The 27,054-nt window shown below is 42.1% G+C and overlaps 1 protein-coding gene across 4 annotated transcripts in view; it reads right to left on the reverse strand.

Moving 5' to 3' along the window:
• The window catches only part of ADAMTSL3 (ADAMTS like 3), a 371,527-nt gene continuing 345,596 nt past the window's right edge, over positions 1,124-27,054 (reverse strand). For 3 of the 4 annotated variants that reach the window (XM_018066193.1, XM_018066194.1, XM_018066196.1), the window contains 3 exons: positions 22,763-22,863; positions 4,157-4,371; positions 1,124-3,153 (listed from right to left, as the gene is read on the reverse strand). In XM_018066193.1, the coding sequence (XP_017921682.1) occupies positions 3,047-3,153; positions 4,157-4,371; positions 22,763-22,863 (423 nt within the window). In that variant the 3' untranslated portion in view covers positions 1,124-3,046. Of the gene's footprint in view, positions 3,154-4,139; positions 4,372-22,762; positions 22,864-27,054 lie in introns of all 4 variants that reach the window. The other variant, XM_018066195.1, reaches the window with a different exon arrangement.

Below are 27,054 nucleotides of genomic sequence, written 5' to 3' on the forward strand. Positions count from 1 at the left end.
GCACTAAGGGAACAGCAGGAAGAATGCTATACCCACACTGGTCATATTTTTTCCTTTCGCAGGGTGTATCATCATCAGTTCTGAGACTACTTGACGTGTATACTAGAGTCACCAAGAAAATGCATTGCTGATAATTGAGAACCAGGCTCCCTCCCTGTCAGAGAAAGAAATTGGCAAAAAAAGAGAAAAAGGCATAATCATACTATACCTTTACTATAATCATGACCCTTATGGTGCTGGACTGGTATCCAAGACTTAATTCAGTGTGAATTCATAGATACAGGAGATATGTGTGCACGATACATATATCTACATGTATATATATGGAAGGATGGAAAGTAGGAGGGAAGAAGGGATGGAAGGAGGGAAGGAATGAAGAAAAAAAAAGAAAAGGAAGTATCAGTACACTGTTGAAATACCTGCTGTGCTCCATTGCTTACCTCATGTGACCTTGGAAACTCCAGGGGGAATTTCAATTCCCACAACATGAATTTCCTGTAGAAAGACTCACTGCTAATCTTGAAGCACTATACAGCTGAGCCTTAAACAATGGGTTGGGGTTGGGTGGTGGGGGGTTGAGGCACCAGCCTTCCGTGCCACGGAAAATCCGTGTATAACCTGCAGTTGACCCTCCAGTACACTCAGTTCCTCTGTGTTCACCATTCCGCATCCATGTGCTTTTTATCCGGCTCTGGATAGTGTAGTATTTACCAGTCATAGATATCTGTGTTTAAGGAGACCCAAGCAGTTCCAACCCATCAACTGTGTAAGAGCTGGATGGTATCAGGAGAGGTTACTCACCAAAACCAAACGGGTGTTAGTTCTTCTGTGCTGCTGCTTTCCCCTCTACAGCCCACCTCCATTCCTGCTCCAGCTCGCACACTCGGAGCTTCCTTCCCCCCTGACATCCTCTCAGCTGTGATTCACAGGAAGTAAGCGTCCAGGACGAGGGAGTGAGAGTGGATCTCTGTGTGTTCTGCTCTGAGTCCTGGAACCCACACTCCCAAGTTCAGCCCAGAGCACCGAGCCCACCAGGGTCCAGCCCACCTGGACCCACAGAAATGCCACCAAGGTGACATTACCCCAGGCCAACCAAAACCAGAATGCAAGTGAGTCACCTGCATTTATGAGGATGCCACTGAATAATCAAAGTACATTTATTTTTGAATTACTAGTCAGAATCATGACAGAGAACTCTTATGTGATAGAAACAGTAGTAAAATACAGTACACAGCAATGTCGTTTGAATGAGATCAAAGACAAATGGTACACCAGCACGTGAAAAATAGCCACTTTAACTACAAAGATGAAGAAATCTAATAGAAAATTTTGTTACTAAGAAAAATATATGTCCCATATCTTTATTACATACTGTACAAAATAAAATATTGCACCTATAAGTCATATAAAAATATATACAAAGAGTATTATACAAATGCTCTCTCTTTTAACTTAAAAACCTCCAGCAATCAAGTGTGATTGGTGATGAACAACTCAGGGGCTGGCGTGTCCTCGTCACATCCCTATACCCACTCCCCACTGCCACACCCTCTAGGACAGTAACACTCATCCTGGTGTCAGTAGGCTGCAGTGACAACAAGAGCTGTGGTGCTCAGGACATGGCAGGGACTCAGCAAGCTTGTCTAGACACACCCAAAGCCAGAGCCCACTGTTCACTTACGTGTGAGCAGGAACTAGGGCCAGCACACCTGCCTCAGCAGATTCTGCTGCCACAGGCTGCAGGCAGCTGTGACCCCGAAGGAAGATGTATGACTACTTATTTGGGGCTGGGTGCCAACTAATGCCATAACTGGTAAGATGGAAGGAAAGAGCCCAGCTTTAGAACGTACAACATTCACTCCAAACTTTATCTTCACCCCGACACCATCACTGACCCCATCCCACACCCAAACCAACTCTGACCTAACCCTAATCCGTAAAGTCAACTCCAGCCTCAACCCCAACTTAACTTCCATTCTCAACTAACCCAACCCTGAAACTAAAACCAACCCTAAACTTACTCACCAAACCCCAACTCTAACCCCTCATCCTAACTGTACATTTCAGCTCAACCCTAATTCACTTTGGATTCACTGAAAAATCAGTTCAAACTAAAACAATTATTTACTATAAATGACTCTGGTCAGCTATCATGTTTCGTAGTTACATTACTTTCTTACAGTTTTTCCAAAATAAAAATCCTTAGGAATATTACTTTCTGCATAAATTAGGTCTTATAAGACTTTGATTTCCTGTTTGTGTGCAAGAGAATAGTGCTTAGAAAAGTCTCATTCACAGCTCTTAAAAGGACGCTTTGAATATACTTCAAAATCAGTAGACAAGGTGGACTTTCCCTCTCCTTTGAATTCTAAGATCCCTCATTCGCTCACACATTTCCTTCCACAGTTGTGAAATGGCAGCCACGTTTACTCTGTGTTTCCTTCCACAGGTTCTCTTAAGAGTGAGGACAAGGCGCCATTCCCCCCAGGACCTCTGGGTCAGTCAGGGTTACAAGCCTGTCCAGAGTGACTCTCTCTCACAGATGACACGTTACAATCCATAGAAATGCCATCAGAGCCAACATCTTACGACTAGTGGCCAGAGCTTCTAAAATGTAGATGCCTTATCAACCTGCCGCAACCCTAGAACTGAGAGAAGCCATCAGCTGCTGTGTTTGCCAGGTCTTCAGGATGTCCCACTCTGTGCTCGTCTACAAACAAGGAAGAGGCAGCTAGTGACAGTGCACTGGTGACCGTGGGGGTCTCCTGAGGTCCCAAGCGCAAAGGCGTGCCTGCTGCTTACGGGATTTTATGTTAGTCCTGGAATATATCACTTAAAAGAGTTGGAATTAAAAACCAGCCATGGGAACATGACAGCATGCAATGTTAACAGTGGTGATTTTGCATCAACTTTGGTTTGATCGTAGAATTGAGAGACTTTTAGAGAAGTATTATTACACATGTTTTGGATCAAGCTACATGGGGTAAAAAAGAGCTTTTACATTTTTGTTTTACCTTCACAGCAGCATAATGACCCCCACAAAGTTTTATCCTTCTTGACACGACTGACAGCACCTTCGTTTGTAGCGGTCTAGCGAACACAAATGAAGATGCTTTACAAACGTACAGTAGTGAGTTGTGTCTGTGCAGTCTCCTGAAAAAAATATATATACATATCCATTTAACATGGAGCTCATTAGAGACCTAGTTTTATGAAAAGTAGAAACCGAGATCACAGAGTGAAGCAAAGTAACTAGGCCTGGGTTAGGGTCTTTGCTCTGCACTAGAGTCAGAATTGCCCTGAGGGCTTCCCTGGTGGCTCAGTGGATAAGAATCTGCCTGACAATGCAGGAGATATGGGGTTCAATCCCTGGTCTGGGAAGATCCCACATGCCATGGGGTAACTAAGCCTGTGAACCACATGGGCCTATGCTCTAGTGACTGGGAGCCACTACTGAGCCCATGCACCCTAGAGCCCATGCTCCGCAACAAGAGAAGATATTTCAATGAGAAGTCTTGCACTGCAGCTGGAGAATAGGTCCCGCTTGCCACAGCTACAGAGAAAAAGCCTGTGCAGCAACAAAGACCCAAGTACAGCCAGACGAAGAAGCAAGTGCAGCCAAAAATAATGGATAAATTAATAACATTAAAAACAAAGTGCCCTGGACCCACTTCTTAGCTGGGCCAGGTGGCTTCTCGCTGCCCTGTGGGGACTTCGGATCCCTCAGGCCACCTGCTCCTCTCACTAGCTTTGGGGGCGTCATGGACCTTGGGAAAGACTTACCAAAGCTATGGACCTGCTTTCTAGAAAAATACGTACATGATTCCATTTCACATAGAACTTCAGGACACTGGCATGCCTGCCCAACCCCATCCGTGGAAGCCCTGGCAGAGGGGCTGAGACTCCAGGCAGGAGGGATTCTGTGGAGAGGTGACCGGTGTCTGCTAGAAGGCCACTGGCCACCCTACTCCTTCAACTGGTTTTTCTCTAAAGAACACCGAGCCACACCCACATCAAAGCAGCTACTCCCCCAACATCCCAAGATCCCACACCCGTCAGAATGGCCCTGTGGACAAGACCCTGACAAGGTTGGCTCCCTGAGGTCAGGTTAGGACAAGGTTTGGGGGTGGCTCTGATACCTGTGAGGGGTACGTACTATCACAGGAAGGCCCCAGGCAGTGCTGCCAGGAAGTGGGTTTCTTCCCCGGTGCACAGCGTGTCTTAGTCACTGGCTTGCAGCTCCCTGGGTGGACACAGTCAACTTTCCGAGACTGGAAGCCTCGGCCACAGGCTGTGGTGCAGGGCTTCCAAGGGCCTGCACGCCAACACGCGTCACAAGCTCCCAGCAAGCAGTTCCTCCGAACAATGGGTCTGTGATAAAAACAAACAAACAAAACAATGGAAAATGGGAGAAGCCTGGGATCAACTCTTTCACTGTACCATCTTTTCAATGTATGAAAGGTCTGACAGTTAAGACCTTATTCACTGATTGGCACTGTTCCTAGCAGACTAAGCAAAGAGGTGGAGGAATCAGACCTTAATGAAGGCAAGCAAAGCACATGTTTCCATGAGCCTCCAACACCCACTCAAGGCCTGCACCCCAAAAGGCCACTCTCCAGAGAGAACAAAATGGCAGAGGAATAGGTGGGCATGGAGTACATTTCCATGGATACATCAGGAATACACCTTCAGACACAAAAGTGCCTGCAGAATACCAGCTGAGAGTGGACAGGAGTACCTGACAATAAGAAAAGAATATATAGAACCATGCAAAACTCGGTAGGATGAAGAAACTAGGGGAAAAAACCTGGAGTGTTAGTGAAGGAAAGTTGCTTGGCTCAAGGTAGCCTGGAGTTAAAACTCCCCTCCGGGTCCTCCCCACCATTCTAGGCAAAACAAAGAACTCTCTCACCCAAAGAAAAAAATAGACATCAGGTTGATTACACCCAGCTCCAAGCCAGCCCAGCCTCTGGCCGATCTCCAGAACTCCTTGCCCTAGCTGTTTAAGAGATAACTACTCCCAGCAACCTTGGAGAAAACAGGCCCCCTTAAGACAGTAGCTTTCTACATACATGCCTATATATACTTACACTTTTCTTAGATGAGTGCAGCAGCTCGCTAATCTGACTCCTGCCCCTTCTCACCTCATTAAAGGTGATCTGTTCCTGTAGAGTGCCAATCTCGTTCTTTTTCTGGACCTCGCCTACTCTAACTCCAGACCTCACAGTTGGTAAGACTGGATCTGCCCTTACCTGCCCTTACCAGGTGGGGGAAATGAAGCAGGGGGCAGGGGTCCCATCCCCAAATCCCCACATCAGGGCAACTGTCTGAGCAGAGGAGAAACGTTTAAGGTTGAGAGTGAAACAGCTGATCTGTGGCAGCCTAAATGGAATGAGAATCAGATAGTCCTTGCCACAGCCATACATACCCCAGACAGGGATGCAGGTCCCTTAGAAGGCGCAGCAGCTGGAAGCTGGAGTTTAGGGATTGTGGAGCAATCCCAGGGTGAGGGCTGCTGTTGACTGCGGAGACACGGAGTGAGGGGAGGTGAGGGAGGAGATTGTGGTGGGAAATGGCTGTGGGGGAAAGCCAGGCAACCATGGAAGCAAGGCGATACTGCTGAGTCACGCGTGGAGGATGGAGGCATCACCACAGCCTCTCTCTCCCCACACACCAGCATCAGCAGCTGAATAATAGACTGGCCTGTCAAATACCTGACACAGTGAACTACAGTGTAGGACCCCAGCCAGGGTGCCCCTTTAAGTGTCTGATGTGCTAATCTACACAGTAGGACCCCAGCTGAGGGGGGGTCCTCTATGTGCCTGACCTGTTGAACAACAGAGAAGCACCATCTAAGTGCCTGAACCAGTGGAGCAACAGAGAAAGACTGGCCAAAGAGGCCTTCTGATCACCAGCTACAAGAGGCTTAAAAAAAGATTCTGATAGGGCCATAACTCCTGTGACAGAGGCAGTCCATGTCCCTGCACACCTGGCACCACCAGGGTCCCCATAAGCCAAGTTGCTGCACCACCTTCATGCTCAATTCTTGCTGGGGCAGAGCTGCCACAGCCAGAAAAAGTCTTGTGTCTATGCACACAGGATCGCTTCAGTCGTGTCCAACTCTTTGTGACCCTGTGAACTATGGTCTGCCAGGCTTCTCTGTCAGGGAGGAGGGGTTTCTCCAGGCAAGAATATTAGAGCGTATTGGCCAATACTGGTTGCAATACCCTTCTAGAGTACTGTATTTCCTGCTGCCCTAGCTGCCAATTCCTCTGAGTACCTGCTGCTGCCAGAACCCCTGTGACCCTGGCCTTCACTGGGGCAGACCCAAGTCCTCCAGGGCAGCCTCAGGAGCAAACCCCAGTGGACAACCGACATGCAGAGGTGGCAATAAAACCACAATTGAAACTCAGGGGCAGTGTGGCTAAGGAAAAAGACCCAAAACCTTCCCACCAGCTGTATAAGCTGCAGATTAAATTCACACAATCAACTAGGCAGATTCTGTGTCTATGGAATATATAAAAGGTCATTGAGAGCTCTCACAAAAGAAAATGCACTAGTTCTGACAGCTGTGGACACTGGAGGCAAGAACACATAGGAGAAGGCCCAGACTAGAATCTGAGCTGCCCCCATAGCAGGTCCAGAGATCAGCAGAGTGTTGGAGGGCATCCTACCTAGGGAGGTGAGGCGGACTGTGACTCCTAGCAAGGGAAAGGACTCTGACAGCAGGGACTCAAGAAAAACTCATGTTTTGACTTGTTCTGTCGATTCTTTTGCATTTCTTTCTCTTTTCATTTCCTTCCCCCTCTGTTGTAGTTGTTGATTTTATTAGCACTATGAAATCTAATTAAGCTTTTGAGGGTTATTTTTTTTTCCTCAATCACATTTTTTAAAGTTGTTATAAACCTCTGCCTCTATGTTGGGCTTTTGCAGTTCTGTGGAGCTTTCCTTTTTCTTTTGCTTCTTTTCTCTTTTTTTAATTTTAATTTTTTAACCTATTTTTTTTTACATTTATTCCTTTGCTTTTCCTACTGTTCTTTGCCCCTTGCAGTTAATCTTTAACGTATATAAATCTTCTACATCTACCTCTGTTTAACTTTGCATATCTATTCTTTCTTTCCTTTCCTCTCAACATTTTGTTAGCTTTATTTTCATTGCTTTATTCTCCAATTGGCACCTTGCTTTAGTTTAGTTTTTCAGTTTGTGCTTTAGTTAGTTTTGTTCTTAACTGGCAGATATAATTTTTGGTTTCCTTTGCCAGATCAATCTATTGTACTTTATTTTTGTTGGACGGTTTTGATTTTGGTCATGGGTGTATATGTATATGTGTATATTCCACTATTTTAATTATTATTTGCCTGATTTTGTAACTGCAGTTTGTCTGGGATACATCTTTGGTTTTTCATTTTTGGATATTTGTTTTAATTTCACTTAATGCCATAACAAACCACTTGTGGAATCTTCCTTCCTGACCAGAGATCAAGCCCTGAGCCTTTGGAGTGGGAGCACTGACTCCAAGACCCTAGACTACCAGAGAACTAACCCTAGGGGGTATCAAAGAGTGAAAACTCACACAGAGGAAACTACTTGAATACAAGACCTGGCATCACCCAACCACCAGATGAAGTTGTTCACCTCATCTAAACAACAAACAAAACAAAAATACAAACCCAGTCATCAGCAGACAGGATTACCACCTCACTCAGCCTTGCCCATCAGAGGAAAAACAAACAAACAAACAAATAACTCAGCACAAATCTCACCCTATAGGAAGCTTACACAAACCACTGGACCCACCTTAGGAGGGCAGAAACCAAAAGGAAGAAACAATTCAACCTTGAAGCTTGGGAAAAGGAGACCTCAAACATAATAAGTTTAAAAAATAATGAAAAGGCAGAGAAATACTACACAAATGAAGGAACAAACTAGAAACACAGAAGTCCAAATAAATGAAGATGAAAAAGGCAAACTACCTGAAAAATATTTCAAAAATAATGCTAGTAAAGATGATCAAAAACCTTGAAAACAGCATGGAGAAAACGCAAGAATCAATTAACAAAGATCTAGAAGAATTAAAGAATAAACATACAGAGACAACACAATTACTGAAACTAAAAATACTCTGAAGAAATGAAGTTGCTTAGTCATGTCCGACTCTTTGTGACTCCATGGACTGTAGCCTACCACACTCCTCTGTCCATGGGATTTTCCAGGCAAGAGTACTGGAGTGGGCTGCCATTTCCTCCAGAGGATCTTCCCAACCCAGAGATTGAACCTGGGTCTCCCGCATTGTAGGCAGACGCTTTACCATCTGAGCCACCAGGGAAGGAATCAGTAGATTACTGAAGCAGAACGAATCAGTGAGTTGGAAGATAAAATGGTGGAAATAACTTCTGAAGAGCAGAATAAAGTAAAAGGAATGAAAAGAACTGAGGATAGTCTCAGAGACTTCTGGGACAATATCAAATGCACCAACATTCAAATTATAGGAGCCCCAGAAAAAGAAGAGAAAAAGAAAGGGTATAAGAAGATTTTTGCAGCCATGAAATTAAAAGATGCTTATTCCTTGGAAGGAAAGTTATGACCAACCTAGATAGCATATTCAAAAGCAGAGACATTACTTTGCCAACAAAGGTCTGTCTAGTTAAGGCTATGGTTTTTCCAGTAGTCATGTATGGATGTGAGAGTTGGATTGTGAAAAAAGCTGAGCTCAGAAGAATTGATGCTTTTGAACTGTGGTGTTGGAGAAGACTCTTGAGAGTCCCTTGGACTGCAAGGAGATCCAACCAGTCTATTCTGAAGGAGATCAGTTCTGCGTGTTCTTTGGAAGGACTGATGCTAAAGCTGAAACTCCAGTACTTTGGCCACCTCATGCGAAGAGTTGACTCATTGGAAAAGACTCTGATGCTGGGAGGGATTGGGGGCAGGAGGAGAAGGGGACAACAGAGGATGAGATGGCTGGACGGCATCACTGACCTGATGGACGTGGGTTTGGCTGAACTCCGGGAGTTGGTGATGGACAGGGAGGCCTGGTGTGCTGCAGTTTATGGGGTTGCAAAGAGTCGGACATGACTGAGTGACTGAACTGAAGAATATTTTCGAAGAGATTATAGTTGAAAATTTCCCCAAAATGGAAAAGGAAATAGTCAATCAAGTCCAAGAGGCACAAAGAGTCCCATACAGGATAAACCCAAGGAGAAACATGCCTAGACACATACTAATCAAACTAACAGACTAAACACAAAGAAAGAATATTAAAAGCACAAGGGAGAAGCAACAAATAACATACAAGGGAAACCTCATACACTTAACAGCTGATCTTTCAGCAGAAACTCTGCAGGCCAGAAGGGAATGGCAGGATATATTTAAAGTACTGAATGGAAAAAATCTACAGCCAAGATTACTGTACCTGACAAGGATCTCATTCAAAATTGATGGAGAAATAAAATGCTTTTCAGACAAGCAAAAGTTAAAAGAATTCATTACCACCAAACCAGCTTTACAACAAATTGTTAAAGGGTCTTATATAGTCAAGAAATACAAGATAAGAAAAAAGATCTACAAGATCAACCCCAAACAATTAAGAAAATGGCAATGGGAACATATATATCAATAACTACTTTAAATGTAAACAGATTAAATGCTCCAACCAAAAGACACAGACTGGTTGAATGGATACAAAAACAAGACCCATATATATGCTGTCTAAAAGAAACTTCAGACCTAAAGACACATATAGACTGAAAGTGAGAGAATGGAAAAATATATTCCATGTAAATGGCAAGCACAAGAAAGCTGGAGTAGCAATCCTCATATTGGACAAAATAGACCTTAAAATAAAGAGGATTACAAGAGATAAGGAAGGACACTACATAATGATCAAGGGATCAGTCCAAGAGGAAGACATAACAATTGTAAATATCTATGCACCCAACATAGGAGCACCTCACTACATAAGATAAACACTAACAGACACAAAAGGAGAAATTGACAGTAACATAATAATAGTAGGAAACTTTAACACCCCACTCACACCAATGGACAGATCATCAAAACAGAAAATTAATAAGGAAACACAAGTCTTAAATGATACATTAGATGAGACGGATCTCATTGATATCTTCAGACATTCCATCCAAATGCAGAAGAATACACCTTCCTCTCAAGTGCACATGGAATATTCTCCAGGATAGACCACATTTGGGGTCACAAATCAAACCTCAGTAAATTTAAGAAAACTGAAATTGTATCAAGTGTCTTCTCCAACCACAGTGCTATGAGTCTAGATATCAATTACAAGAAAACATTTTGTAAGAAACACAAACACATGGAGATTAAACAACACATTTCTAAAAAAAACAGGTCACTGAAGAAATCAAAAGGGAAATAAAAAAATTTCTAGAAACAAATGACAATGAAAACATGACAACTCATAACCTATGGGATACAGCAAAAGTAGTTCTAAGAGGGAAGTTTATAGCAATAAAATCCTACCTCAAGAAACAAGAGAAACATCGAATAGACAACCTAAGTTTACACCTAAAACAACTGGAAAAAGAAGAACAAAAAAACCCACAAAATTAGTAGAAGGAAAGAAATCATAAAGATCTGAGCAGAAATAAATGAAAAAGAAATAAAAGAAACAACAGTAAAGGTTAATAAAACTAAAAGATGGTTCTTTGAGAAGATAAAATCAACAGCCTTTAGCCAGATTCATCAAGAAAAAAAGAGAGAAGAATCAAATCAACAAAACTAGAAATGAAAAAGGAGAGGTTACAACAGACAATGCAAAAATACAAAGGATTATAGAGACTATTATGAACAACTATATGGCAATAAAATAGATAACCTGGAAGAAATGGACAGATTCTTAGAAAAGTTCAATCTTCCAAGACTGAACCAGGAAGAAACAGAAATTATGAGCAACCCAATCACAAGCACTGAAATTGAAGCTATGATTAAAAACCTCCCAAAAAACAAAAGCCCAGGACCAGATAGCTTCACAGGAGAATTCTATCAAACACTGAGAGAAGAGCTAATGCCTATCCTTCTAAAACTCTTTCATAAAATTGCAGAGGAAGGAATACTTCCAAACCCTTTCTATGAGGCCACCATCACCCTGATACCAAACCCAGACAAAGGCAACCGAAAAAAAGAAAACTACAGACCATTATCACTGATGATCATGGATGCAAAAATACTCAACAAAATTTTAGCAAACAGATTCAGCCACACATCAAAAAGCTCATACACCATGATTAAGTTAGTTTTATTCCAGTAATGGAAGGATTCTTCAATATAAGCAGATCAATCAATGTGATACACCATATTACAAATTGAAAGTTAAAAACCATATCATCTCAACAGATGCCGAAAAAGCCTTTGACAAAATTCAGCACCTATTTATGACTGAAACTCTTCAAAAAAAAAAAAAGGGCATAGAAGGAACCTACCTCAACATAGTAAAGGCCATATATGATAAGCCTACAGCAAACATTATTCTCAATGCTGAAAAACTGAAAGCATTCCCCCTAACATCAGGAGCAAGACAAGGGTGTCCACTTTCACCACTATTATTCAACATAGTTCTGGAAGTCCTAGCTACAGAAATCAGAGAAGAAAAAGAAATAAAAGGAATCCAGATTTGAAAAGAAGAAGTAAAGCTCTCGCTGTTTGCAGATGACATGATACTGTACATAGAAAACCCTAAAGATAGTATCAAAAAATTACTAGAGCTAATCAGTGAATTTAGCAAAGTTGCAGGATACAAAATCAATATACAGAAATCACTTGCATTCCTATATACTAACAATGAAGAATCAGAAAGAGAAATTAAGGAATCAATCCCATTCACCATTGCAACAAAAACAATAAAATATCTAGGAATAAACTTACCTAAGGAGACAAAAGAACTGTACACAGAAAATTATAAGACACCAATGAAAGAAATCAAAGATGACATAAATAGATGGAGAGATATTCCATGTTCCTGGGTAGGAAGAATCAATATTGTGAAAATGACTATACTACCAAATACAATGTACAGATTCAATGTGATCCCTATCAAATTACCAATGGCAATTTTCACAGAACTAGAACAATAAATTTCATAGTTCATATGGAAACACAAAAGACCCTAAATAGCCAAAGCAGTCTTGAGAAAGAAGAATGGAGCTGGAGGAATCAACCTTTCTGACTTCAGATTATACTACAAAGCTACAGTCATCAAGACAGTATGGTACTGGCACAAAAACAGAATTATAGACCAATGGAACAAGATAGAAAGCCCAGAAATAAACCCATGCACCTATGGGTACCTTATTTTTGACAAAGGAGGCAAGAATATACAATGGGGCAAAGACAGCCTCTTCAACAAATGGTGCTGGGAAAACTGGACAGCTACACATAAAATAATGAAATTAGAACAATTCCTAACACCATACACAAAGATAAACTCAAAATGGATTAAAGACCTAAATGTAAGACCAGAAACTATAAAACTCTTAGAAGGAAACATAGGAAGAACACTCAATGACATAAATCAAAGCAACCTCCTCTATGACTCACCTCCTAGAGTAACAGAAATAAAAACAAAAGTAAACAAGTGGAACCTGATAAAACTTAAAAGCTTTTGCACAGCAAAGGAAACTATAAGCAAGGTGAAAAGACATCTCTCATAATGGGAGAAAATAATAGCAAATGAAACAACTGACAAAGGATTAATTTCCAAAATATACAAGCAACTCATACACTCAATGCCAGAAAAACAAACAACCCAATCAAAAAGTGGGGAAAAGACCTAAACAAGACATTTCTCCAAAGGAGACATACAGATGGCTAACAAACACATGAAAAGATGCTCAACATGGCTCATTATTAGAGAAATACGAAGCAAAGCTACAATGAGACATCACTTCTCATCAGTCAGAATGGCCACTATCAAAAAGTCTGCAACCAATAAATGCTGAAGAGGGTGTGGAGAAAAGCGAACCCTCCTGCCCTGTTGGTGGGAATGTAAATCGATATAGCCACTATGGAAGACAGTATGGAGATTCCTTAAAAAACTAGGAATAAAACCACCATATGACCCAGCAATCCCACTTCTAGGAATACACCCTGAGGAAACCAAAATTGAAAAAGACACATGTATCCCATTGTTCATTGCAGCACTATTTACAATAGCTAGAACACAGAAGCAACCGAGATGTCCATCGACAGAAGAATGGAGAAAGTTGTGGTACATATACACAATGGAATATTACTCAGCCATAAAAGGAATGCATTTGAGTCAGTTCTGATGAGGTGGATGAATCTAGACCTATTATACAGAGTGAAGTAAGTCAGAAAGAGAAAGATAAATATCGTATTCTAACACATATATATGGAATCTAGAAAAATGGTACTGAAGAATTTATTGACAGGGCAGCAATGGAGAAAGAGACATAGAGAACAGACTTATGGACATAGGGAAAAGGGAGGAGAGAGTGAGATGTATGGAGAGAGTAACATGGAAACTTACATTATGATATGTAAAATAGATAGCCAAGAGGAATTTGCCGTATGGCTCAGGAAACTCAAACGGGCTCTGTATCAAACTAGAGGGATGAGATAGGGCAGGAGATGGGAGGGAGGTTCAAAAGGGAGGGGATATATATATACCTAAGGCTGATTCATGTTGACGCTTGACAGAAAATAACAAAATTCTTTAAAGCAATTATCCTTCAATAAAAAAATAAATTTTAAAAAATGACTTGGTTGGGGGGATGGGGAACCACTCTCCTGAGGAGTTGGAGTAGTCGGTTCAGGTGAGGAAGAGGACAGTGATACATTTGTTAGCAAACTAAGTTCTGTCTGTATAAGCACTTGAAATATATTCCGGTATGAGTATGAACTTGTAGGTGAGCCCTTGTGTCCGTAAGGGACGTGCCTGTGCTTCCACTGAGGTCACACTGTCACTTGGACACTGGACCAACCCACTTCCTAGCTGGGCCGGTGGCTTCTTGCCACCCTCGGGGAGCTTCACGGTCTGGCAGGCCACCTGCTCCTCTTGTGCTGACAGCAGCACCAGCTCTGTGGGCATCATGGACCCCAGGGAACACTTACCAAAGCTATGGATCTGCTCTCGAGAAGAAGACACATGTGATTCCATTTTGGTAGTGAGACCTTTGGGGAAGAAGGATCTGCCTCTAGTTGCCTTGCCCTTTAAAGCAGGTCAGAAAGTTAATGGACCCCTGCTTTTGTTGTTGTCAGAAAGGGTCCACTGTGTGTGTATATTTATGTGTATAACCATGCGCCAGAGAACTTTCCAAATACTTTCCCACAGACTGACTCATTTATTCTTCACAACTACCCTACATAGTGGGCACATTTTTTTTTTTAATGAAGTGTCAGTGATTTGCAATATTATGTCAGTTTCAGATGTACAAGGGCTTCCCTGGTGATTCATATAGTGAAGAATCTGCCTGCAAAGCAGGAAACCTGGGTTTGAGCCCTGGGTTGGGAAGATTCCCTGGAGAAGGGATTTGCAACTCACTTCAGTATTCTTGCCTGGAGAATCCCATGGACAGAGGAGTCTGGTGGGCTACAGTCCATAGGGTTGCAGGGTTGGACACAACCGAGTAACTAAGCACAGCACAGCATATAGCCTCTGCTGTATATCATACCCTCATATCTTGTTTATTTTATAGCTAGTAGCTGACACGTCTTAAACCTCCTACTCCTATCTTGCCCTTCCTTCACCCCTTTGCCTGTTTGCTAACCACTAGCTTGTTTTTGCGGAGAAGGCAATGGCAACCCACTCCAGTACTCTTGCCTGGAAAATCTCATGGACACAGGAGCTTGGTAGGCTGCAGTCCATGGGGTCGCTAAGAGATGGACACAACTGAGCGACTTCACTTTCACTTTTCACTTTCATGCATTGGAGAAGGAAATGGCACCCCACTCCAGTGTTCTTGCCTGGAGAATCCCAGGGACGGGGGAGCCTGGTGGGCTGCTGTCTATGGGGTCACACAGAGTCGGACATGACTGAAGCAACTAAGCAGCAGCAGCAGCAGCTTGGTTCTGTGTCTATGAGACTGTTTCTGTTTTCGACATTCATGTGTTTCCTTTCTTAGATTCCACATATAAGTGATATCATATGGTATCTCTCTTTCTCTGTCTGACTTGCTTTACTAAGCATATGTACACTCCAGGTCTATCCAAGATGTTGCAAATGGCAAAATTTCTTTTTTTATGGTAGAATACCATTTCATTGTATACCATTCATATATACATACAAACACACACCACAACTTCTCTTTATTCATTCATTTGTTGATGGCTACTTAGGTTGTTTCCACATCCTGGCTATTACAAATAATGCTATTATGAAAATTGGGGTGCATATATTTTTCTTTCAATGTTGTGATGGTTTCAGGTGAACAGTAAAGGGACTCAGCCATACATACATGTATATCCATTTACCCCAAACTCCTCTCCAATCCAGGTTTCCACATAACATTTTTGAATTAGTGTTTTCATTTTCTTCAGGTTTATACTCAGCACTGGAATTGCTGGATCATCTGGCAGTTGTTTTTAAGGAATCTCCATATTCTTTTCCATAGTGGCTGTACTAATTCACATCCCCACTAATAGTGTACAAGGGGTCCTTTTTTTCTCATCCTCACCAACATTTATTATTTGGTGTCTTTTTGACAACAGACCTTCTGACAGGTGTGAGGTGATGTCTCATTGTGGGTTTGATATACATTTCTCTGACGATTAGTGATGTTCAGCATCTTTTCATGTGCCTATTGAATGCCCTCTGATTACTGAAAAGATATTTACCCTGGAGGGTTAGCCACCTCAGAGGACCCATTTTGGGGTGTCTGTTGTTCTCTAGGGCAGAGCTCCTGGAACTAATGTATTTGTATCACATGAGAATATCTCCCCATCCCCAAAGATGACTGGAAGAGGGCCCTAACCTGAGCTAGTTGTCACTGTCTTTCTCCCAGGAATTTGGAAGTTGCTGGAACAAGACACATAAACATGAGGCTGGAGTAGCAGTGGCCATACTCTGCCATGAGGGCCAGGGAAGTAGAAAAAATAACATTCTGCAGAGATGAGAAGAGAAACGACCCTAATGACTATTCATTTCGTAGTAATAGTCCCTCCTGAGGTTTCACAGCACCATCCCTTTGGATTGGAACGTTTCTGTGTTCCTATAAAAGCCTCCTTATCCAAGCATATAATCTATAAGGAGTTGAGAAACACCACTGTAAATGTGATAAGATGAGAAAATTCTGATAACCTGAACTTCTCAAACAAAGTGTGTGTGCCTGCTAAATTGCAAGAGTATTACACATAGTTGGAAGCAATACTTTGATTAGCAGGCAGGGGAAAGACTCCATCAAAGGGTTTCCTTAAGCAATATTGTCACATCAAACTGATTATAAGATTTATAAGAGGAAGAAGGATGAAGGTTTCCTGTTAACTGGAGGGTTTTTGTTTTCCCCAGTGGGTATGAATCTTATGGGGCCAAAAGTTGGGTTCCTTTAGACAACAGGACAGAGATAGACCAAAGTTTCTACTAAAAAGAGTTGAACTAACAACATTCCAAGAATATTCAGAGAATACATTTTAAAAGATACCAAATTGTTGTATCTAAGAATGGCTGTCCTATCTTAAGAACTCTCCCACTATCTTTGTATAAATCATTCCAAGTTGATTTTTGTTGTTTCCAGCCCATAGGACCTTAATTAATACAGCTACTTTTTCTGCTTCAATAGAAGATAGGGTCAGTGGGAAGACAGAAGAAACTATTTAGCTTCCTAAATATAGAAGATGATACAGGAACATGGAGCTGGACACCAGTGAAGATGCTGAAACCCAAGAGGCTGGTCACTTGAGAACTCAGTAAAAGAATGCAAGATTGCTCCAGCAGAGAGCATCACTTCCTCATGGCCAGGGATGGGACTGCAGATGGTGATGCCCGAGCTGGGGGCTCATAGTCTGTGTACCAACACTGAGCACACAAGTGGAGCTCATGTTTTTCTATGTAAAACATGAAAGTAGAAATGGCAGCAGAAATCACAAAGTAACCGTGTTTCTATTCTTTCTCAGTTTCTCATTCTTCTTCAGTCCAGCTCTGCTCCTGCCTCAGATAACCCCTCATCATCAGCCAGATGGAACTACTGATTCTGTAGGGCAACAGATTTCAAGTCTGCCTTATTATCAGAAGTATGTGGGCAGCTTAAAAGAGACGTAGATTCAGAAAGAATTTAAAAAAAATAAAAGACGAAAGAGATGTAGATTGCCAGCTTCCATTCCCTTCCAAAGATTCTAATTCATTAAGTCCCCATTGAGAGCCCAAGAATCTTTATTTTAAAGAAACTTCCGAGGGAATTCTGACTTGTGGCTGAGGTTAAAAATTACTGCTCTGGGGAACAAACTCTCTCAGTCCTCAATCATTTCCTCAGATCCCCGTGTTGTCTTCTCACCTATATGTTAGCTAGTTCTACCCTGATAATTCTCACTTCCTTAAAAACTCTTTCCACAATGGAAGCCACCTCCCAAACTCTTCCCAGGGTCAATAAAAGAGGCTAGCAGACACCCCGCTCACCAAAGATTCTCTACCCATGGCCACGAATAATGTTACTCCCTATTGCTGCTGCTGCTCACTCACTTCAGTCGTGTCCAACTCTGTGCGACCCCATAGATGGCAGCCCACCAGGCTCCCCTGTCCCTGGGATTCTCCAGGCAAGAACACTGGAGTGGGTTGCCGTTTCCTTCTCCAATGCATGAAAGTGAAAAGTGAAAGTGAAGTCGCTCAGTTGTGTCCAACTCTTAGCGACCCCATGGACTGCAGCCTACTGATTAAACACCCTCTAATATTTACTGACAGAGAAGGCAATGGCACCCAACTCCAGTACTTTTGCCTGGAAAATCCCATGGATGCCCTACTATGGCAACCAGGTGTTGCCTACCCACTGCATTGTAAAGTGAGATTTAATGCCTCACCTACCTTCAGTGAGCCCACCCACTCAGCAGAAGAGGTCTGCGGGGGACAGTGAGGCCAGTAAACTGCAAAAGAAACCCACCCACAGAAGCTCTTTAAACTAACCTAGTCTTGCTTCCATAAACCACCAGATATTTGGGGAAAAGTAACAGCATGAAAGAAAAGCACTAGGATTAAAGCTGAGTGGCCGACCTTGGATGAAGCAGAAACAATAGAGAAAATAAAAGGCAATTTGACTCTTTTTTCCCTCCTCGGGTCAAGGAATTTTTTTTTCTATTACTTCTTTTAAAAATGTCTCCCCTTTCATTTCTTTTCCATATCTCTTTCTCCAAAACCCTACTTAATTGGATACCCTCTTGGTAGATCTTTCCATGCCTTGTTGTCCTCTCTATTATCATGAATATTTTTTTGCTTCCTGTTTTGGCTGCCAAAAAGTAGTTGGAAAGTGAATGGCATACTCAAGGAACTGAAAGAAGGACAGTGTGACTGAACACAAAGAGTGAGACAGAGTGAGGTCCCGGATGAGGCTGTGTAGGGAGGTGGGACTTGACTGTGCAATATTTTATAGGCCACATAGTCAATTTTGGTCAACCTTTGTCCTAAGAGCAAGTGAAGCCTCTAAAGTGTTGTTAATCTAGCAGGGAGATGGGTGTGGTGACAGTAAGATCAGATTTGCATTTTGGAATGATTACTGTGGCTGCAGTATGGAGCCTGGGTTAGAAGGATCATGGGTGGATGGAGGGAGATTAGCAGGATGGCTTGGCCAAACAGATTGGTGGTAAAGAAGGAAAGAAGTGGATCGGTTACAGAAATAACACAAAGAGCCAAAAGTCATACAAAACAGAAAAGTACAAATTACATTAAGATGTAAATTTTCATCCATCAGATTGGCAAAATTTTTAAAACATTGGAAATCTATATAAAGTTGGTAAAAAGGAGGACTCTCATATACTGTTAGTAGAAGCAGTCTGATGGTAATTTAGCAGTATCCAGATGAGCATGTCTGTCAATTTAAGTCCATATCTAAAATCTATCCTATAAGAGTACTACCCTTTATGCATAAAGATATATATTCCAGGATGTTTACTATAGCATTTGTCTGCAATAGCAAAAAATGGAAACAATTAAATGTCCATCAGCAATGGACAAGAATGAGGTAATAGTAAATATAACAGTTCAAAAGAATGAAGTGACCCTATGTACTCAGATGGGGGAAAAGTCAATAACATATTGATCAGTAGGGAAAAAAAAAGTTTCATAAAAAATATGTCTTGTTTATTATAAAGAAAGCACAAACTACGTGTGTTTGTAATATAAATATATCTTCTGCAAAGTAAAACATCTGGGATGATACATATCAATCAGTGTGTGGTCTCTATCTTCTGAACAAAATTGGAAACTAGGTTTTCTGTTGAGAATCAGGGTGGCTGTTCTGAACATTTTCCATTCGAGGAGGATGGTTCTGGCTGGAATTGTGTTGGGAACAGGAAATGCAGCTGACACTACGTTGACAAATCCTAGTGAAGGCTCAAAATGGAACCTGAGCCAAAGGTCAGGGTCATCTCATTTCCCCAGCAACTCACGACGTGGAGGAGGAAGGAAGAGCCACAGAGTGAGCATCTGCTCTGACGCAGGCTGCTAGATGCTTCACAACTAAACCAGTTAATCAAAGCCTCCCAGACACAAGACAATCTACAGGATGGGAGAAAATATTTGCAAATGATGCAACCAAGAAGGGCTTAATTTCCAAGATGCACAAAGACCTCATACGACTCAACAACAACATAAAAAAAACCTATCCAAAAATAGGCAAAAGACCTAAATAGACATTTCTCCAAAAAAAGAAATACAGATGGCCAAAAGGTACTCAACATCCCTAATTACTAGAGAAATGCAAATCAAAATTACAGTGAGGAACTACCTCACACCAGTCAGAATGATCATCACTAAAGAGTCTTCAAATAAATCCTAGAGAGGGTGTAGAGAAAACAGAAGCCTCCTACCCTGCTGGTGGGAATGTACACAGGTGCAGCCACTGTGGAAAACAGTATGGAGGTTCCTCAGAAAACTAACAAGAGTCACCACGTGATCCAGCAACCCCACTCCAGGGTATATACTGGACAAACTATAATTTTAAAAGATACATGCACCCCTATGTTCATAGCACCACTATTCACACGGCCAGACATGGACACGACCTGTGTCCATCAACGGAGGAATAGATGAAGACGTAGTAGACATGTACAATGGAATACTACTCAGCCACAAAAAGGATGGAATAATGCCACATGCAGCAACATGGATGCAACTAGATATCATACTCAGTGAAATGTCAGAAAGGAAAGGCAAATGCCATGTGCTATCACTCATGAGTGGATCTAAGCAATGACGCAAATGAACCTACCTATGAACAGGAACAGAATCACTGACAGAAGAGACTGCTGGTCGCCAAGGGAGGGGGGCTGGGGGAGGGACTGAGTGGGAGGCTGCAGTTAGCAGACGTAAGCTTCTATATATAGGATGGATAAACAAATTCCCAATGTGTAGCACAGAGAACTACATTCAGTATCCTATGATAAACTATAACAGAGAAGAATATTTAAAAAGAATGTGTAAATATGTATAACTAAATCACTTGGCTGTAGAGCAGAAATTAACACACACTTTGTCAATCAACTACACTTCAATTAAAAAACACTTCCCAACCATAATCTGACACAGACAGTAATACCCCATTGTGAAGATTAGGAGCTCAGAAAGTTCAAAGTTACACCAAGAAGAGGGTGGTAGAACTCCACATTCCATTGGTGGCCCTCTAGGCTCTCTCTTCACTTTCTCTGGCTGAAGCACGTTCCTCTAGGGTGGTGGAGCTGCCAGATGGAAGGCGTCTGTGTCTCTGAGTGATCTCAGGGAGCGGAGCTCTTCTACCTGCTAAACCATCTACCAGTTCAGACTTTTATACAAGACAGAAGCATTCTTCTTGTGTAAGCCCCTTAACAAGATAAAAGTTTACTTTATTCTCTGTCAACGCACTGTCCCAACATCCTAGTCAAACAGTTTTTAAACAGAGGAATAAATTTAGAATAATTGAAAACACTAGGACCCAGATTTAATGTGTAAATTAAAGACAACTGACAGATTTGGAAAACTCAGCAGTGGCCACGGGACTGGAAAAGGTCAGTTTTCAACCCAATCCCAAAGAAGGGCAATGCCAGAGAATGTTTAAATTATTGTACAATTGTGCTCATTTCACATGCTAGGAAGGATATGTTCAAAATCATTCAAGCTAGTCTTTAGCAGTCTGTGAACTGAGAACTTCCAGATGTACAGGCTGGGTTTTGAAGAGGCAGAGGACCAGAGATCGAATTGCCAACATTTGCTGAAACATACAGAAACCAAGGGAATTCCAGAAAAACTTCTACTTTTGCTTCCCTGGTAGCTCAGATGGTAAAGAATCTGCCTGCAGTGCAAGAGACCCAGGTTTGATCCCTGGGTCAGGAAGATTCCCTGGAGAAGGCAATGGCAACCCACTCCAGTATTCTTGCTTGGAAACCACACAGGCAGAGGAGCCTGCAAGCTACAGGCCATGGGGTCACAAGAGTCGCACATGACCGAGTGACTAACACTTCTACATCTTTGCTTCATTGACTATGCTAAAGCCTTTGATTGTGTGGATCCTGTGGATCACAACAACCTGCGGGAAACTGCAAAAGGAGAAGGGAATACCAGACCACATTACCTGTCTCCTGAGAAGCCTGTATGTGAGTCAAGAAGTAACAGAACAGGACATGGAACAACGGACTGGTTCCAAATTGGGAAAGGAGGATGTCAAGGATGTATATTGTCACCCGGCTTCTTTAACTTTTACATAGAGTCCATCATCCAAAATGCTGGGCTGGATGAAGTACAGGCTGGAATCAACATTGCTGGGAGACATGTCAACAACCTCAGATATGCAGATGATACCACTCCCCCCTAATGGCAGAAAGTGAAGAGGAACTGAAGAGCCTCCTGATGAGGATGAGAGAGCAGAGTGAAAGAGCTGGCTTGAAACTCAACATTCAAAAGCCTAATAAGATCATGGGGGCCAGTCTCTTCATGCCAAAAGAAGGGGAAAAAGTGGAAGCAGTGACAGATTTTCTTTTCTCAGGCTCCCAAACCACTGTGGATGATGACTGCAGCCATGAAATTAAAAGATGCTTTCTCCTTTGAAGGAAAGCTATGACAAACCTAGACAGATATTAAGAAGTGGAAACATCACCTTCCCAACGAAAGTCCATACAAAGCTATGGTTTTTCCAGTAGTCATGTACCGATGTGAGAAGTGGACTGTAAAGCAGGATGAGCACCAAAGAAATGATGCTTTCAAATTGTGATACTTTCAAGAGAAGACTCTTTTGAGTCCCTTGGATAGCAAGGAGATCAAACCAATCAATCCTAAAGGATATCAAGGTGATGAGATGGTTAGACAGAATCACCGATTCAATGGACATGAATTGGAGCAAACCCTGGGAGATGCTGAAGGACAGGGCTTCCCTACAGACTGCATGCTGCAGTCCATGGGGATGCAAAGAGTCGGACACGCCTTAGTGATGGAACGGCAACAGTATAACATACACCGCTGAGGATGGCGCCATAGGAAGTTATAATTGAGTAGGAACTGTGCATTATGAGAAGTGGGGCACGGGAGGGATGATGCCATTTTCAGACTTCACAGTCCTTATCTGAGGTGGGGAGGTTGCGTGCTGCCCCAGGGTGGGGCCAGTACCTCTTTGTGTCATCACAGCCGGACTCAGAACTGTTGCGGTGCTGACAAATTACGTGATGCTGCTGCGTCCTCACAGTGCGACCCAGGCAACGTCCAAGACACTGAAAGGAAAGCACAGTGCAGTGTAAACAACCTTGTGTAAACCTCCCTGTTGGTCTACTGGTTAGGACTCTGTGCTCCCAATGCAGGGGGCACGGGTTCGATCCCTGGGTGGGGAACTAAGATCCTGCATGTGGTGAAGCATGGCGAAAATAAATAAAGACTGATCTTAAAAAATTAAAAGAAAACAACCTTGTGAGCTCCTGCGTGCTGGGGCACCAAGACCACGTGCTGTGGCGGCGTTGCCAGAGACCAGCTACAGGGGTGAGCTGGCCGAAGGAAAGTTGTTCAGTTGCTCAACTGTTTCTGATTCTTTGTGACCGCATGAACTGCAGCAGGCCAGATTTCCCTGTACTTCACCATTACCATCTCCCGGAGTTTGCTCAAACTCTTGTCCATTGAGTTGGTGATGCCATCCAACCATCTCATCCTCGGTTGCCCCCTTCTCCTCCTGCCCTCAGTCTTTTCCAGTATCAGTGTCTTTTCCAATGAATCAGCTCTTTCCATTAGTGGCCCAAATGTATTGGAGCTTCAGCTTCAGCATAGGTCCTTCCCGCGACTATTCAGAGAAGGTAGGGAGGAGGGAAGCCCAGCCGTAAGGATCAGATTGCCCTCCTTCAGAGCCAGACAGCTTCCTAAGTTTCCTTTCATCCTCTTTTCCTTCTCAGACACTGAGACCATCCCTGGGGAGAAGGAGTGAAAAGCACAGGGCCAATCCCTAATTGACCAGGTTCAGGTTCAGAAATCACTGCATAAAAGCATAAGCTACAGCCATTTTGGGTTTTCCTGCTTAGAGCAAAAAAGGAGGCTTGTGTGTAGGGGTGAGCTGAATTACAGGAAAAAAATTAACATTCAGCTCTTAAATTTTCTGTACTAGTAACCCATATCAATTTTTTCTTGTCCTTTGTTTTATGCTTGAAAGGGTCTTTCCCATTATGGCAGTTCTATTCCAGTTTAATGGCTACACTGGAGCACTTTAATCAAGGCAGAATTTATTCTGTTGTATGCAGTGAGTTTGGGTTCTCATTTTATTTATTCCTCTTAAATTAATTGACCACTTTCTCTCTTATACAATTGTTTTTTATAATTTTCCAATAACATTATTGAGATACAATTCACATAGCCTAAAAGTCACTGTTCAATGTACACAGTTTACAGTAAGTCCCCTACACGTGAAACGTCAAGTTGAGAACTGTCAAAGATGCAAATGTGCCCCTGTATGTCGGCTACTGTAACTGTACTACTATAGTTTCTCAAGGTCCTGTAATGTAAGATGAAGAATGTTTTATTTTGTGCTTGCTTTTTATGTGTTATTTGTGTGAGAAGTATCATAAACCTATTACAGTGCAGTACTCTATAGCCAATTATGTTTGTTGGGTACCTAGGCTAACTTTGTTGGACTTACAAACAGGCCTAGAAACAAGTTTCCTTTCATGTATATGATTTTTAAATATTTTCTCCCATTCTGTGGGCTGTCCACTTTCTTGGTCACATCTCTTGTAGTAACAAAGCTTTAAATTTTCATGTAGTCCCAGTCATCTATTTTTATTACTGTAGCTTATTTTTCAAGTCATATCTAAGAAACCATCTCCTAACCCAAAGCATGAAGATGTATGGCTACAGTGTTCCTTCCAAGAGCTTTATTGCTCTAGCTCTTAAATTTAGGTCTCTGATAAATTTTGAGTTAATGCTTTGTATACCTTATATGCTAGGAGTCCAAGTTCATTCTTTTGCATTTGCATATTCAGTTGTCCTTCACCAATGAGGAAGAAATTATTCTTCCCTCATTGAATTGGTAATGTCACTCTTGTCGAAAATCAACTGACATAGATATATGGATTTGTCTCTAGACTTTCAATTCAATTTCATCAATCTATGTGTCTATGCTAGGTTAGCACCATGTTGCTGTTCAGTCAGTAAGTCACATCTGACTCTGTGATCCCATGGACAGTGTGGACTGCAGCCTGCCAGACTCCTCTATTCGTGAGATTTCCCAGGCAAGAATACTGCAGTGAGTAGATCCAGGGATCAAACCCGCATCTCCTTCATTAGCAGGTGGGTTCTCTACTGCTGAGCCACCAAGGAAGCCCATGTAAGTACTGCACTGTCTTGATTGTCTTGTAGTGAGTTTTGAAACTGACATGTCTGAGCTCTCTTACTTTGTTCTTTCTCTAGATTGCTTTGGCTATCTTGGGTCGTTTATATTTCCACATGAATTTTAGGATCAGCTTGCCAATTTCTGCAAAGAAGCTGGGGTTTTGATGGGGATTATTTTGAATTTGTAGATGAATTTACTGTCACGTGAATAATATTAAGTTTTTTGATCCATACATATACAGTGCCTTTTCCATAAATAAATCCCTTTATTTAGATCTTCTTTAACAGTCCTTAGGCTTCCCTGGTGGCTCAGATGGTAAAGAATCTACCTGCAATGCAGAAGACCTGGGTTCGATGCTCAGGTCGGGAAGATTCCCTGGAGAAGAGAATGGCTACCCACTCTGGTATTTATGCCTGGAGGATGCCATGGGTACAGGAGCCTAGCGGGCTACAGTCTATGGGGTCACAAAGAACTGGACACAACAAAGCAATGAACATATTCTTTAACGTCCTTAAAAAAACTTTCTGTAGTTTTATAGTGTGCATTTTTAAAAAACTCTTCTTCCCTCTCTGACTAACTGCTTTTGGGCTTAGACTCATTTATAGCGGGGCTGTTTCTGTGCTCTTCTTATGCTGCACGGCCTCAGTGTGTTCTGCACTGATGCTGCGCTGTTTTGCTTGCAGCAGTTTTGCAGGACACTCCGACATCACGTTAGGAAAGTCTGCCCTCCTATCGATTTGTTTTTCTAAAAATCTCTTGTCCTCACTCACTCTCCCATATGAATGTCAAAATCATATGAGGTTCTGAGAAAAGAATTCTATGGCAATTTGAATTGGAAGCATGTGTTCTGGTTCATTTCAGGGAATGGGCGCCTTCATAGCACTCAGAGTACCTTTACTTATCCAAATTTTCTGTTATGTGTTTCAACAATATGTTGTCTTTTTCTTTATGGGTTCGGCGAGAATTAATTTTATGTTTCATTTCTCATCTGTACCTGATGAAGTGACATTTTAATGAGGTTTGTACTTGGAATTGATGTTTGAATGGTTTAAGAATTCTGAGGATGTTGATATAAAAAAACCAAGTTAGAACATTTCCTAACACCATATACAAAGATAAACTCAAAATGGATTCAAGACCTAAACGTAAGGTCAGAAACTCTTAGAGGAAAGCATAGGCAGAGCACTCGATGACACAAATCAAAGCAACAACCTCCATGACCCACCTCCTAGAGTAATGGAAATAAAAACAAAAGTAAACAAGTGGGTCTGATTAAACGTCAAAGGTTTTGCACAGCAAAGGAAACTATAAGCAAGGTGAAAAGACAACCCTCAGAATGGGAGAAAATAATAGCAGATGTAACAACTGACAAACGATTAATTTCCAAAATATACAAGCAGCTCATCCAACTCACTACCAGAAAAACAAACCACCGAATCAAAACATGGGCAAAGACCCACACAAGACATTTCTCTAAAGAAGACATACAGATGGCTAACAAACACATGAAAAGATGTTCAATATTGATTGTTATTAGAGAAATGAAATCAAAACTACAATGAGATTATCACCTCACACAGGTCAGAATGGCCATTATCAAAAAGTATGCAAACAACAATTGCTGAAGAGGATGTGTAGAAAAGGGAACCCTCTTGCACTGTTGGTGGGAATGTAAATTGATACAGCCAGTATGGAAGATGGTATGGAAGTTCCTTAAAAACTAGGAATAAAACCAGCATATGACCCAGCAATCCCACTTCTAGGCATATACCCTGAGGAAACCAAAATTGAAAAAGACACATGTTCCCCAATGTTCGCTGCAGCGCTATTTACAATAGCTAGAACATGGAAGCAACCTAGATGTCCATCAACAGTAGAATGGATAAAGAAGTCGTGGTACATATACACAATGGAATATTCGGTTCAGTTCAGTTCAGTTGCTCAGTCGTGTCCGACTCTTTGCGACCCCATGAATCGCAGCACACCAGGCCTCCCTGTCCATCACCAACTCCCAGAGTTCACTCAGACTCACGTCCATCAAGTCGGTGATGCCATCCAGCCATCTCATCCTCTGTCATCCCCTTCTCCTCCTGCC

Source organism: Capra hircus, chromosome 21, assembly GCF_001704415.2.
Source record: "Capra hircus breed San Clemente chromosome 21, ASM170441v1, whole genome shotgun sequence".
NCBI classification, from domain to species: Eukaryota; Metazoa; Chordata; class Mammalia; order Artiodactyla; family Bovidae; genus Capra; species Capra hircus.